The sequence below is a fragment of the Engraulis encrasicolus genome, chromosome 2 (genome assembly GCF_034702125.1).
Source record: "Engraulis encrasicolus isolate BLACKSEA-1 chromosome 2, IST_EnEncr_1.0, whole genome shotgun sequence".
NCBI classification, from domain to species: domain Eukaryota; kingdom Metazoa; phylum Chordata; class Actinopteri; order Clupeiformes; family Engraulidae; genus Engraulis; species Engraulis encrasicolus.
This window is the reverse complement of record NC_085858.1, coordinates 29775158-29791018: the sequence shown is the minus strand read 5'-3', so window position 1 is coordinate 29791018 and position 15861 is coordinate 29775158. Positions and strand designations below refer to the sequence as shown.

Sequence of the window (15861 nt, the reverse complement as noted above, 5' to 3'; positions counted from 1 at the left end):
AAATGTGTCTGTTTTGGTAGAATGCAACTGTATTTTGATTACAATCCCTTTCCCCTATCGGCATTATTTTAAAGTCACTCATAATGTGACGTCGTTTCCGCTGGCTGGAGAACGCGCGGAAATTCAGAGTTATGTGTCAACAAATGCGTATCATCGATGAAATCTATTCATTAATTTAACTGGTTAAACGACATTAACTTTCTAAGCACCGACATGGACAGATATGTGATTGTCGTCGCCTTTAATCTGGAATGGGACGGCAGTTCTAAGGACTACAAAGGTATTCTGACTCTTGAAAATATTTACCCATTGCAAGTTCTTTGACGCTGGCACATTGCTAATCCAAGAAGTGATTCGTTCATAACTGTAAGACACTGAATTCAACCCATGTCATACTCTCTGCATGGTGCACAGATAATGCAATTAATGTCACAGTCATGACCTACAGTAAACATTTAAAGCATCGTTTGCTCTGCTAATGGTTATACTGGTGCTATGCCACCCATGTCATTTTAGGACTGCAGATCACCAAGCAAATTTATGACAACCTCAAAGAAACATCGACCTCTAAATGCGTGTCAGAAGGATCACCAATGCCAGGTAGTGTCTATGCTGTTGGGGTTTCAAAAGGCTGTTTTCACATTCATTGCATATTTTGCAATCAACTATCAATAGATCTCACGTCTACCAGCACATATGACGTGGCTACAGCAGTGTTAACAAGCTGTCATTATGAAGTGATTTAACGATTGAACACGAGTGTTGTCAATGCCAGTGTCTTAAACCCCAATTTCTTCTCCTGCCTTCAGCTTGCTCCCTGAGTGGTAAACCCACCCCTCAGAAATGGTTCTTTGCACTTCAAACCTGCTGTGGATCAACACAGGTAAACAGCTGACTTGACATGATTTTAAATAGTGGAATAAATAGTATGTTCATATTTAATCTAATCTAACCTCTTATTTACGGTGCATTAGTTTTGCAGTGCGGACTGGGAGGAGCTGTCTGAGGGTAGTCAGAAGAGTGACAGTGAGGAGGCTGGGCCCTCCACTTTAGAGGCCTGTCTCTCCGCTGTGGAGGAGCAGGAACAGGAGGAGACAACCGAGCAGGAGTCCATTAAAGAGTAAGCCCACTTACCATCACCGTGTAGTGACAAATGTCTGTATATTATCCACACAGATATGGACAGACAAAGTAGGCACACAGAATGATACAAAACATGTCAGACACCAGTCGGATACATCACGCCAGTCATTTTCATCTCCCTTTTTGGAAGCTAGTAGTGTGCTGACAGTTTGAGTGAAATGAGGTTGAGCATACTGCTGTGCAAAACAAGAACGCAGTAACTCAAAATGGTCGGAAAAAAAGTGGTCCAACACCGTCCCGTTTTGGAGAAAAATAATTTTGAAAGTGCAAAAATGACCCAAAAAAGTTACTGCGTGTTGGATTAAAGGTTACGTCGTACAAAACAAAAACGCAGTAAGTCGGTGAGTTACTGCTACACTTTCCAATGGGAATGGTTTGGGAGTAGACAGTGATACTAGCCAAGAACGCAGTAACTCCTGCAGGAACTCCATTTTGTGGAAGTAATACCAGCCAAGAACACAGTAACTTTGTTTTTTGTGACAAAAACACATATAAATATTGTTTTTTGGGGTTTTTTTGTGTGCATTAAATTTCTATTCTAAAAAAAGCATTACCAGGAAGTGTCACCACCACTTTACAGACAACACAGTTGTCGCGCCATATAGGAAACTTTGAAGCCTTTTTTCTCAGTTTGCAGTTTTCAGAGTTACTGCGTTCTTGTTTTGTAGGGCAGCATAGGCACAAGGTGGCGACTGCCTGGCTCGCTTACCATAACTGTGTAGTCGTCAGATGATCACACACGGACAGATAGAGTAATACAGATACATACACAAATACATTAGTAGATACAAATAAATTGCATTACATTACACTTAGCTGATGCTTTATCCAAAGTTACTTAGTTATTTATAGGGTATTGGTTACAGTCCCTGGAGCAGGTGACAATCTTAAAATCAGACGGTTGTAGGTTTGAATCATACCGTTACCTCTCCCTACACCCTGCCCTGGCTCACGGGCACCTCAGCCATGGATGGATGAAGGTGTAGGGAGAAGTAACGGTGGGATTCAAACCTGCAACACTCTTCTGTCTCCTTAACCATAAGGCCACAGCGGCCCCAAAATACAATATTATGTAGGTGTAAACCAGTAATAATTACATTACATGACATGCCATTAAATCGTTTTCCATTTAGCAAACACTTTTATCCAAGTGAGTAAGCCTACTTTACACCAATGGTTACTGTAGGTAAGGAGGGGGAAGTGCCCTTTACTCACAATGGATAAAATCTCTCTATCTATTCTACTATTACCATATTATAACTATTGTTGAAGAGAGAGCTCAATTATAAATGTCCATGGTGTCGAGGGCAGAGGTGTGACCAAGTCACTAATGTGCAAGTCACAAGTAAGTCTCGAGTCTTTCCACTCAAGTCCGAGTCAAGTCACAAGTCAAGACACATCTGACCAAGTCAAGTCCAAGTCCAAGTCGTACCCCAGCCAAGTCAAGTCCAAGTCCAAGTCTCATTTTTTTTCAAGTCCTTACAAGTCACAAAGGGATTTTCTATTTGCAATCACAATTTCGATCATAAATTCATTAGTATAATAATGAGACCTGAGTAAAAAGATGACAATTACTAAAACAGTTGCTGAGAAATCAGTCTAAACCAAACTACTGCTTGTGCTGTGTATGTAAAATGACATTTAATTTAAAAAAAAATTCACATAAAAATACATTTCATGTGAATTTGTACTTAAACAAAGGAGCAACCATATGCCAAATATTTACTGTCCAGTGGGCAAATAGTCCTGTTTGCAAGAATGTGTGCGTATGTGTGTGTGTCCGTTCCATCATCTGATGGCATAAACCTATTCCACTACTCCACCCTGGTCTTGGTGGTGGGCCGGTCATATCTAGTCAAGGTTGTAAGTTATACAGACTCTAGCATCATAACGCTAAGGACAGGACTATGGTTAACTTTTTCACTAGGAGCACAGGCAGGGCCGCTGACAGCTTTGGCTGGAAGGTTTTGTCAAGACATTAGGGGGGCATATTACACTTCCGACCTGAAAACGCGGATTCACACTTTCAGCGTATGTTTGAATTTACCCACAAAGGCCAAGGGTAAAAGTAGTAGCCTATTCATGTCTTACAGGTGCTACCCACCCTCCCCCTCTCTTTACAGTAGTGTAACACTCGACTAATGTAAACATTTTGGTTTGGCTTTAAAAGACACCATTTTCCCTAAGGTACCATATTAAGCTCACCATTCTCATCAAGATATGACATACAGCAGGGGTAATCAATTTCTTTTTTTTTTTTAATTGAGCCCAGTGTGTGTGTGTGTGTGTGTGTGTGTGTGTGTGTGTGTGTGTGTGTGTGTGTGTGTGTGTGTGTGTGTGTGTGTGTGTGTGTGTGTGTGTGACTCTGTGTGTGTGTGACTCTGTGTGTGTGTGACTCTGTGTGTGTGTGACTCTGTGTGTTTGGGACTCTGTGTGTGTGTGACTCTGTGTGTGTGTGTGTGTGTGTGTGTGTGTGTGTGTGTGTGTGTGTGTGTGTGTGTGTGTGTGTGTGTGTGTGTGTGTGTGTGTGTGCGTATGGGGGGTGGGGCTACACATGTGAGACAGGATGATGAGTTAACAGCACAGCTCAGCAGGCAGCCCTGTCTCAGCTGGTCCATGATGTTCACTACATCCCATTATCTGTGAACCAAAATCTGAGCATTGACAGTGTCATAACTGTGAACCCACCAATGAGCACATGCATGGTGCAGCACTAGGCTATTAGTCTGCTGTAGGCTACGTGCCAACAGTATTTAGCCTAGTAGACACTTGTCCATATGGGCTAAGAAATGAGGACAAAGTAGGCCTAGTTAGTTGGATTAAATTCTTGGTGAAGTAATGATGAATTTCCTGAATTTCCCCCTGGGGATCAATAAAGTTACTCTACTACTCTACTCTACTCTACTATTGTTGAAGCTGATATCGGCATTGTCGCTTTCCCCCTCACATTCTCGCCGCAATGGCCCATCACCAACCATTTTTACTGCGTCACAGTCCAAGTTAACTAGAACTTCGTTTGCACAGTCATTAATCCACGTCTTGTTAATTATATTAGGCTACTAGACTATTCGCCAGTACGCTGTCAATTAAACATGGCGTTAGTGCTGCAGAATGTCAGTTATGGCAACGAGGCAACCTTGTTCTGCGCTTCTACAGTGTAGGAAGAAGGAAGGCCCTATCCAACATTTCACTCTCATTTTCCCCGAACGAATATGCGCCTCGCGCCATGCTCTCGTCTCCCTGTTCTCCCCAATCGCCCTCTCCTCCCCCACAAAGGCACTTGTATGCTGTTCATGTCTCTTCAAAAAGATTAAGTTCACCGTCCAGGTCATAGATTGTAGCCAAACAAAGTTCTGCTTCTATGTTTCCTAATTTTTGTTAATTTGGAAAACAGGGTTACATCCCAGTTCTCCAGTGCTGGTGTCGTGTAGCTCTAACGTGTCATTTCCAAGCAGCGGTAATTGCGACTCCAAACTCCCCCAAAATACCAAACAAAGCATGTAGTTCGAACTGTGAGAAACATAAGATAAAGCGGTGTCGACACCACGAGATACAAGGTTCGCGCGCACAAGGATTCAAGGATTGGGCTGGGAGCAGCACGCGAGAGGGAACATGCTTTTTATCCACGGGAGCCGACCCATGCCCATGTCTTGCGCTGCTCAGCAGTAGCTTGCAACCTCTACCTCGCATTACATTTAAACTTCACGATAGGCTGCATTAAAGATTGCGTTTGAACTGATGTGGCTGACATGATAGTGTGTCAAGGCTGAGTTTTAAAACTTTCAAGGAACATGTATGGCATTATCTTACCATTTGACACATGGAACACTGCTACTCTGCCTTCAGCTGGCTGAGGCGGTATTCCAGGAATCAAAGATAGCCCTGATGTCCTTGGAAATGTTTCGATTCAATTCGTCGAACAACAAGCAGTGAGGTTCGGGGCGCATAGCTTGTTTAAATAGCCCTTGAGAAGCGCGAGCTTAACATGCATTTTCAGCGCGTGGAGTTGTGGTCGTGAAATAGCCCTGGGATATCAAGCCATAGCCTACGGACACATCCTGGGTTGGGGGAAACTTAAAAGCAGGCCATATTCGTAATGTTTACCTCGCCACATATCCATCATAACGTGGTTTTGTCCGCGATGGTGGAAATTATTCGCAAGGCTGCACTTCACTTTGAAGTGACTGACTCGCAAGCATAGTGTGTGGGAGCGGAACATACTGTGTAACAGCCTTCGGGGGCTGAAGGTAAGCGCATTCATAAAGCACAGGGAAAGCAAAACGGATAAGCGTAGGCCTACTCTTTAACAACAATACATTAATTCCTGTGGTTCGGTTATTACATTACATTACATTGCACTTAGCTGACGCTTTCATTTTACTCAAAGCGACTTACAGTTATAATTTGTCAAGGTATTGGTTACATTCCCTGGAGCAATGTGGGGTTAGATGCCTTGCTCAAGGGCACTTCAGCCATGGGTGGAGATGTAGGGCGAGGCCATGTGGGACTTGAACCTACAACTCCCAGATTGAAAGACCAACTCCCTAACCACTAGGCCACTAGGTTATGTCAGCAGTTTGTGCTTTTTTTATTTCAACTGCTATAATAGCCTAGCCTAGGCTAATGTTCAACAATCAATGTCCATCACCATTTAGCTAAAATATTTAGACAGCTTGGTTCTCACTGAATTTCTGTCGTAAGCGAGGGGCGAGAGAGCGAGAGCTTCACGTGTGTAGCCTACAGACGCGTGTTGCACATCACAGCGCCCCACCACACACACTTCCTACAACATTGATAGAAAATATTTGTTGATCACAGTGCAAACTTCCATAGCCTACCCTATTAAGAATGCAAAATGAGTTGGGGCTGAGAGGGAGATAAATTAACTTCCGCGATGGTTTAAAATGTAGGCTATGTTTGTTCTGGAGACTCGCAAATGGTATTTCATCCGTCCGCATCTGGCCGCCAATGGCATAGCACCGCTTAGGACAATGACGTGATTCAAACAAAGAATGTGGGCGGGCTGTTGCATTCTTAAGGGTTGGACTTGGACTTTTTTTTTTAGACACAACATGGCAAGTCACGCCGAGTCATTGAAAGTTACAACTGTCAAGTCCAAGTCGAGTCCCGAGTCAAAGGCGTGCAAGTCGAGTCGAGTCGCAAGTCCTTTCTGATCTTGAAATTTCAAGTCGCAAGTCTTCACACCGCTGACTCGAGTCAGACTCGAGTCCAAGTCACTGGACTCGAGTCCACATGTCTGGTCGAGGGGAGGAAATGTAACTCACTTCTGGAGATGTTTGGCTTTGGCCCAATATAAACTGTTCTTATCGCCACAGTCAGTTACTCACATGGACAGACAGATGCAGCACGAGGCACCAGACGGAACAAGAGACTACTCATGACTAGACAAAACAGAATACACAACAGTGTACATACAGATGAGAAACAGATACACAACCTCTTCACATCATACGTGGGATGCTGCATTTCATGTACGTCGTGACCGTCAAACCAAAACTTGTTTCCTTTTTAACAAACATTTACGTAGTTAATAGGTAAACATAAGGCTTTTAGAAAAGCCAGCTGACGTAGTGGTAGTAATAATGGTAGTAGTTGGAGGGGACATTCTACGAGTGTTTTTCATCTGCATTGATGCTTAGTAATATATGACTCATCAACATCGCTGCCTAGTGCTATAACTCATCTTCTTAAGAGTGTGACTGATCCTCCACCAGGCTTCTGGAAGAGGGGGCTGATGGAGTCCATCTGCTGGCCGACAAGCTGCCCCCGCCAGGTGGGTTTTCCTCCAGCATAGCACACCCTCCAGTCCAGCTCTTCTGCATCGTCTGTTTATCTCTCTGCATCTGTTGGCTATGATGTCTTTCCACCATTCGCGTTGCTTGTTTGGTACAATGCATTGGAGTGTGTGTGTGTGTGTGTGTGTGTGTGTGTGTGTGTGTGTGTGTGTGTGCGTGTGCGTGCGTGTGTGTGATGATGTCATTGGCGATATACAGTGTGTTTTCCATGTTTTAGCCGTGCAGCATGAGCAATATGTCAATACATGATCAGCCCATAGCCGTGCGTTCACTTCTATATCGGTACTATGTAGGGCTGTAACGATAGTGTATCGAACCGAGAAATCGTGATACACAGAGTCACGATACTGTATCCCAGGAGGCACAAGGTGATACAAGGAGGCAGTATCGTGATACGCCCTTTCAAATTTCTATTACCCATTAGTCCAGAAAACAACCTTATGATTTGATGTGATAGTGTTTCCAAACTTCAGTGGAGATACATTTCAGAAATCGTGGGGTGTATCGAACCGTAGGTCAAGAATCGTGATACGAACCGAATCGTGAGTTGAGTGTATCGTTACAGCCCTAGTACTATGATATCGCTGTCATTCATAATCACTATGAATTCCCTATTTCATTTTCTCTTGATGATTTTACGCACATTATTGTGCTTATTGTTTTGCATCAGCCAGAAAGTGTTTTGACCTTTAGTGGTTATGCACACCGTTGAATTTGTTTTATCTCCTTGTGTCACTAACTTGGTCTGTGTACGTGCACACAGGTAGGGCGCTTTTGGATGTGATTTTGGTGTGCATGGACAAAGAGGCACCGCCCATGAAGCTCTCCTTGCCTCTGATTGGCTCCCTGAAACACCTGCAGACCTGGCACTCAGCCAAGATGTCCATGGTCACAGAGCACACACAGGGGTAAGCAGCACCGCACAGCCATCACATACACTACTCCAGGCAGCCCCAAACGTGGTGCCCACAGACGCCAGGTAGCTCCCCAGGGGCTTCTGAGGTGCCCACCAAGGATGTTAATAAATAGTGACACTGTTTTTCACTGTTTAATTTTTTTAAATATGAGATTACCGGTATTTCTTTGCAACCTATAAATAATGTTATTATTATTATATTATATATTATTATATTATATTATTATAACACTTAAAGCACACACAGGGGTAAAGCGTACAGTGCAGCACAGCCAATCATGTTGTAATTGTAAAATATTATTTATAATTGTATAATTATTAATAGGGCTGCACAATATATCGAAAATGTATCGAAATCGCGATATCAAGAGTGGTGATATGCGTATCGCAAAAATGATTAATTATCGCTAACAAGTAAAACTTCTCTGTGCAGTCCAATCACTAGCTGAATATCAACAAATGTGCAAGAAGCCCGCCATGACCAAACTAGCCACTAGGGATGCAAATTATCGATTAATTCATTAATCATTAGTTGATTGCCTTATCGATCGACTTACGATTAATTGATAAGCGGTGTTTTCCCCCCGAAATCTCAACGTTCCTCGAAAAAAAACCTACTAATTCTAAAAATTTTAATGAAAAATTGAGATATAATACCACATTTAAATTCATTCTATTTCAATTCTTTAATCCAAAGGTGATTTAAATATTCCCACTATTCACACCCCTCTTCACACACACTCTTCACATACCCATTTCACTTGAGTCTCTTGTCAGTTGAATTGTCGATTAATTGTGATTAATGTTTTTTAATCGATTAACGCATTGATCGATTAAAGTCGATTAATCGATTAATTGTTTGCATCCCTACTAGCCACACACCCCACGCAGACCGACAAATTAGTGACAATTAGAGGTGCTCCGATTGCTCGGCAGCCGATCATGCTCGGCCGATAATGGCCAAAAATAGCCTGATCGGTGATCGGAAAAACATGCCGATCAAAAAACCGATCCAGAGATATTAAATTCCTCACGCAACCATTTCGCCTTTACACCTGGCGCTGCCTGCATGTAGCCTAGGTGCTGGCTCTGCACAGCTGCTGCACCAAAATAAGGCATCTTTACTTGTCTTTAACTTTTTGGAATTCCCTCCTTCATTTTCACCATTTATAATCATATCTGCATCAACAATGATCTGATTTTCCGATCCATGCGCAGTTTACATGACGCTTGTAATTTGTGAATGACGTGTCAGTCTCGCCATGTTCACTATTTTGAGTTACAGCCTGTCAGCACGCAACAACTAAACGTTTCCAAAACAATCATCAACTGTATTGTTTTTAAAGTTGTAGCCTAATGGACAGCCAGTTCATTAGTTTTGTAGTCGCTGCAACACCAAACAGCAACTAGGGAGAATGGACGGTGAAACTCAATGAGTCTGTGCAGGGAATTCTACATTCTATGACAGTGTTACAGAGAAAGAGCTTTCCTCGCAGACACGCTGTGTTGTGCGTGTTCCCTGTTCTTTCAATTGAAGTTTTTTTTTCTTGTTTTGTGTATGTAGAATCTCAAGTGTTTCAGTCACAATGTAATTTGCGATAGACTACTTCTCGCCCGTTAGCCATTTTACGTTATAACCTGTGTAGTTGCCTCGGTCAGCACGCGACAAGTTCACGTTGTCCGCACAAGCATGCCAACGTTATTGTTTTCAAAGTTGTAATTGACAGTCAGTCGATTAGTTTGATAGTCGCTGAAACGCCAAACGGCGACAGAAGTGAGAGGGAGAGAGCAGAACGGTCGCGGAGCACTGCAGCTGTGGACAGTGAGTGACAGAGAGGGGAGGGGCTCTCCTCACGAGGCTGCTCATTTAAAGCGACAGGGTTTTTTCTCGTATGCAGAAGACGAGAGACTGAGATCCAGGTGTCTGAGCTTCAATTCAATCTCAAATAGTTAAGTAATTATATGCAATAACTTATAAATTGATGTAATGTTTCAGTTTCAATTCAATCTTAAATAGTTTAGTAATTATATGCAATAACTTATAAATTGATTAATACTGTAGACTTACTTGTAGGCTATAGGCCTATTACCAACACTAGTCTGAAAGAGCTGAAAGATAATAATAATAATAATAATAGCCTAATAATAATAATAATAATAATAATAATAATAATAACAATAATAATAATAATCATAATAGTAATAGCCTAATAATAGGCCTACATTGTGAAAGCGACATGTGCAAATTAAGATTGATTGGTTTATGGGCAGAAATATTCAATAAGGATAATTAATAGGCTATTAAAAAAATAGGAAATAATTTCTGTGATCGGCAATGATCGGTGATCGGCAGATAAAGATTTTTGGTGATCGGTATCGGTGATCGGGCCAAAAAATGGTGATCGGAGCACCTCTAGTGATAATGACAAGAAAAACATTCAGCTATATTTCTAGATATCGTTTAAATATTGTTATCGAGATATTGCATGCTGTTATCGCGTTTTGATTTTTTTTCTGATATCGTGCAGCCCTAATTATTAATTAATCAAGGTGTGTGTGTGTGTGTGTGTGTGTGCGTGCGTGCGTGCGTGCGTGCGTGCGTGTGTGCGTGCGTGTGTGTGTGTGTGTGTGTTTATTGGTGTGTGGCAGGTGGCAGAAGGAGGCTACTTATCTCATGGCCAGTGTGTGTGAGAGTGCTGATGTTCTGAGCTGCCTGGACGAGAGAGAGCTGTGGAGAGGAGCTGTGCTCATCAGAGAGAAGAAGGTGGCCATTGCATTCTACACACACATCTACTATGCACACATGCTCCATCTCTCCACACACGCACACATGCACACGCACACACGCACACACACACACACACACACACAGCATCCCTACCTAATTTAGCACATCTACCCACAAAAGACGTTCAAACACTGTCTTTGCATAGCTTTGATATCTCCACACTCCATCCTGTCTCACATCTGCACACAAGCTCCAAAGCAGGGTCTGTGGAGTTCACTACTGAAAAACTTTAAGAGAAACTGAAACAGAAATGAATTTTATAAAGTGCTGATGTTGACCACAAGGGGGCGTTCACGCCACATAATTGTACTCGGGCTTCACAGACCACTCTTGTCACTGCACTGTTATCACACTATCATGGTGGCTATTAGACTTTGATATTTGACTTAAAATGATTTTATAGAAAGGTTTTGGTAAGGACTGAATCAATTTGGCATTTCACATTGCAATTGCACATAATCTCTGAAAAATGCATTTTAAGCTGATTTTTATTGCTTGCTTGCTTGCTTTATCCATGGTTTGATATATGATTTGATGGTAGAATCAAAATTTATTTTACTCCGGGCCTGTTAGTTACTGTACCTGAAGTTGCAGTGAGTGGCTTGCATTGTTTGACAGTGCTGTTAGTAGCCACCCTAACATAAGGGTTAAAGAATCAGTTCCACTACAACTGTTATTGGTCCTATTTATTAAGGTGTCCCACAGCTTTCACAAATGTACAGTTACAGTACACACATGATAATATACATTGCAAGAAAAAAGCGGAAATCCACAATACATTACACAGTAAGCGGAAACCAACAAGGTGCAATGTGATCCGTTCTGATAAGATGACTTGCTGTAGACTGCATGGATTCTAGTGACCTAAAAGATTGACCAGTGTTGGTACTAGTAGAAAACAGGAAAAGTAAATAAAAGTGGAAGGAGGGGCGAGTGTCACCTGTAACCTGTCACCCAGGTGGGAGAAGTTTTAAGGAGGCGAGTTCACTGTAGTTCGTCTGTGCTAAGTGGAACAATTTTCCTCTGTTCTGTGTGTTAAGGCCAAAGAAAGTATATTGAATGAGAGTGATTACTGTCGTCCTATGCTCTTATGACGTCAGTGAGCTGTATTTTCTCTATCGTTTTAGGTTAAGGCCCAGTGTAGGGATGGCGACATTTAAAAAAAAAAATCTTTACCGAGTACCGAACCTCATTAACCGGTTAACCGAAAATTCTATTATTGCCATTTTATGATACCCTGCCCTGTCTCGTGTCTTTCTCTACCCATGAAACCAGTTATGCCCCCATTTGAGTGGTTCAGAATGGTTAGGTTCCTGTCACACAATGTTAGTTCGTGCCCTTTTGTATTATACATTTTCCCCAATCATTGTCCACTAGCCTACTTGTGGAGGAACAAGGGTTTTGTTTTTTGGAAGAAAAACAATTCCTTTGCCAGCGAACCCCGCACAGGCACACATTACGCACAACATCGACCTTCCATACAACGCGGTACCAGGGGCGGGGCGGTTAACCGGCAGAGAAAATTTTAACCAGCTAACATCCCTTACCCAGTGTAGAAGCAGCCCTCAAGGTCAGTGTGGTGACTTACATGATATTGCAACAGGTTGCTCAGATAACCAGAGGCTAACAAGGTCTGCAAAATGCTCCCCCATCCCTCATCTCACTCTATTTCTCTGTCTGTCTCTGTCTCTGTCTCTGTCTCTGTCTCTCTCTGTCTGTCTGTCTCTCTCTCTCTCTCTCTCTCGCTCCCTCTCTCTCTCTCTCTCTCTCTCTCTCTCTCTCTCTCTCTCTCTCTCTCTCTCTCTCTCTCTCTCTCTCTCTCTCTCTCTCTCTCTCTGCGTGTAGTTGGCCTCGGAGGTGAGATTTGATGGATTCAGCCTAAGGAGGATGCAGCCTGGAGGCTCTCTGAGTAGTGTCCTTCCAGAGGGCAACAACAACCACAAGCACACGGACCATCAGCTCACAGCCGAGGTGAGGCCTGAGGACTATATAGAAATCTTTCAGCAATTAGGCCATTTCAACAAAGATGCTTTTGCACACCTGTAGTTGGGCAGGTGCGTAGGATGTTATCCCAGTGGGTTTGTCATTCAAGTGTAAAGAAATCCCGCACACTGTCCATTCCACCAAAAACCTTTAATACAACGTTTCGGTCATCCGACCTTCTTCCAGAAGAAAGAAGAAGGTCGGATGACTGAAACGTTGTATTAAAGTTTGTTGGTGGAATGGACATTGTGCCGGATTTCTTTACACTTCAATAGCAATTGGGCCATTACAATGCAATACAATATTATATTATATATTATATTATATAACATGTACTGTTTATATAGCGCAGTAGTTGACTCAAAGCACTTTCAACATTCCATTAGACTGAGTCGTGCGCTATGCGATACACTGCTTTCAATGGGCTGGAAATGACTTGAGGCATTTGGGCTGATTTTTTTTTCAAAATGTCACTGCAACATATGTCAGAGTACTATAAAACGCTATACAATGCACTGCTTTCGCAACATGATCTCACAGAATTCCGTGGAATGAACACGGAGCTTTGGGATACGAAATCTGTGTCAGTTTAACGGATTTTGCCAAAAATTCCATGCTGTGGTCACGGAAGTGTTTCCCTTGATGAAAGTGCTTTCTCTACAGTATATTTTCTGACAACTCTATGTTCCCACAGTCTTGTGGTCTCTCAAAGGTCCGTGTGCATTCCACAGAATTCTGTGAGATCAGGCTGGCTTTCAATGGGCTGGTAGTGCATTCTAGGCTTGAGATGGCTTTTTTGTTTTCTTTTTCTTTTTTTTGCAGCACTCGACAGAGTAGAGTACAGTAAAGTCTGGACAAGGCCGTCCAAAAATGACACTATACCATGTCCAGACTGTACTGTGTTACTCTGTGCCAGACTCTCATTTTCCCAATGAGCCCAATATCCACAATATATGAGGCTGTTCCTCCAAGAGGAGAGGCGGAGAGGGCCGTGCTGTTTTTAGACTCTGGCTTCAGCTCTGACATCAGCAGAGCGAGGTCGATTGTTTTCCTAACTCCGTAAGACCGGGCCTCGCTATGCTGTTTCAGAGCCAGTTCATTAGATGCGGCCCACAGAGGGAAAAACAAAAACATTTACAGATTGTTAATGAAATGCAAGACTGAAGCCCAAATGGCACTTGATTTGAGAACAATGGGCTTCTTGTTATGTACATAGCCATATTTTTTTTTCAGCCTTTACCCCTGATTGCGATATGGAAATGATGTTTATTAACAGCACAGCGGGTTGCTGCGTAGTGTGTCTCACCACCACCTGTGCCATAGCCGTTCTCCTCGGCCCTCTTCTGAGGCGGCCCATCATGCAGTGCGGCTCACTGCTGTTGACTGGTGCTGTGTGTCCACCTCCACATCTGGCCCGGCCGTGGACTTTAGTGTGGAGAGAACGCCCACAACAGCTGCTCGCAGCCCAGCATTGCAACACAGGCACAAACCCACCAGCATTCAGCTGTGTATTGTGGAGCTCCACAATCAAACCACTCAATGCCAACCCCGCTCCAGCATTACAACACAGCAGCCACAAACCCATATTCTACTATGTGGAGCACCACCATGAAGTCAAAGTCGAAGTACTTTATTGTCAAAAATCTAACAACGGGGTTAACACTGAAGATTCCAAATTGCGTTTGAGCAGTCTCCAATGTGCACTTACTTAGACTAACGTATAAATAAGATATTGACTGTAATCACACACACACACACACACACACACACACACACACACACACACACACACACACACACACACACACACACACACACACACACACACACACACACACACACTAAGTAAACAAAGACTAACATACTGATACAGACATGCAGTATACAATTAAATACATACACACACACACACACACCAATGCCATCGAACCCCGCAAATCCCCCAGCCCAACGTACAGCACAGGCAAAAACCCACCACCATTCCGCTATGTGGACCATCAAAACCCCCCAACCCCCAGCCCACCATTACAACACAGGCAACACCCACCACCATTCCGCTGCATGCAGCACCACCATCAAGCCCCTCCCCCTCATATCCCAATCCCACCTTCTTCTCTATGTTTCCTGTTGACAGTGTATGTGGGATTCCTTTTTTGTTTTTGTGTGTGTGTGGGGGGGGAGGGGGGAGGGGGACGGTGTCCCCAGCTGTCATGCGGGGAGAGCAGTGAGAGTCCTGAGTGCTCTTCTTAATGAGTTTTCCACTGAAGATTAATGACGGCGGCCCGGTGTGCTGTGCTTGCTGCCGGCCGAGGCCTGTGTGTGTGTGTGTGTGTGTGTGTGTCTGTGTGTCTGTGTGCGCGCGCGTGTGTGTGCTACATGTGAGTCTTTGTTTTTGTTGCCACCAGCGTGTGTGTGCTTCCTACCACCAAAGTCTGTGCATACATGTCTGTTTAACTGAGCGCTCCCCACCTTAAGCCTTGGGTGCAACCTTGCAATGCGTCTTCCACTTGTGCTTGTGGCCTCGTACCAGGAACTAATATGTTGTGATGACATCACTGACAACAGCATTGTATTTCAATATCTCACTAAAGTTGTAATGTCATTTTCTCATTTGCAAACCGGATGATAAATGAAGAATAGTCCCAAAAAAATTGTTGTGGCTAGATTGACAGCAGGGAAACCTAATTGTTTTCTCCACGGAGGCGGGGCATCAGCAAAACGTGAGGCCACAAGCCCAAGTGAAAGATGCAAGGTTGCACCCCGTGTGTGCGTGTGTGCGTGTGTGCGTGTGTGTGTGTGCGTGTGTGTGTGTGTGTGTGTGTGTGTGTGTGTGTGTGTGTGTGTGTGTGTGTGTGTGTGTGTGTGCGTGCACGTATATATGTCTGTGTGTGTGTGGGTGAGTGAGTTTGTGCGTGCGTGTGTGTGTGTGTGCGTGCGTGTGTGTGTGTGTGCGTGCGCGCGCGTGTGTGTGTGTGTGCGTGCGCATGTGTGTGTGTGTGTGACTGCTCCCCACCTGAGGCGGCCCACAGACTGCATGTCTGCCCCTGACTGCTGCTGACACTGCTCTAGTCTACGCCACGCCACGCCACGCCACGCCACGCCACGCCACGCCACGCCACGCCACACACCACTCCACTCCACGCCACGCCACGCCATGCCACGCCACTCCACTCTCCTGCTGCTCCTGTCAAGACACTGAAGGCCACTGCAGGCAT

At 43.8% G+C, this 15861-nt stretch overlaps 1 protein-coding gene across 3 annotated transcripts in view; it reads left to right on the top strand.

The window, feature by feature from the left end:
• The first annotated feature begins 121 nt into the window (after positions 1 to 121).
• Positions 122 to 15861, top strand: part of mtbp (MDM2 binding protein) — a 56205-nt gene continuing 40465 nt past the window's right edge. For all 3 annotated transcript variants that reach the window (XM_063186050.1, XM_063186035.1, XM_063186042.1), the window contains exons 1-8: positions 122 to 280; positions 517 to 600; positions 810 to 883; positions 975 to 1120; positions 6879 to 6937; positions 7723 to 7867; positions 10525 to 10639; positions 12509 to 12634. In XM_063186050.1, coding sequence (XP_063042120.1) covers positions 214 to 280; positions 517 to 600; positions 810 to 883; positions 975 to 1120; positions 6879 to 6937; positions 7723 to 7867; positions 10525 to 10639; positions 12509 to 12634 — 816 coding nt within the window. In that variant the 5' untranslated portion in view covers positions 122 to 213. The remainder of the gene's footprint in view (positions 281 to 516; positions 601 to 809; positions 884 to 974; positions 1121 to 6878; positions 6938 to 7722; positions 7868 to 10524; positions 10640 to 12508; positions 12635 to 15861) is intronic.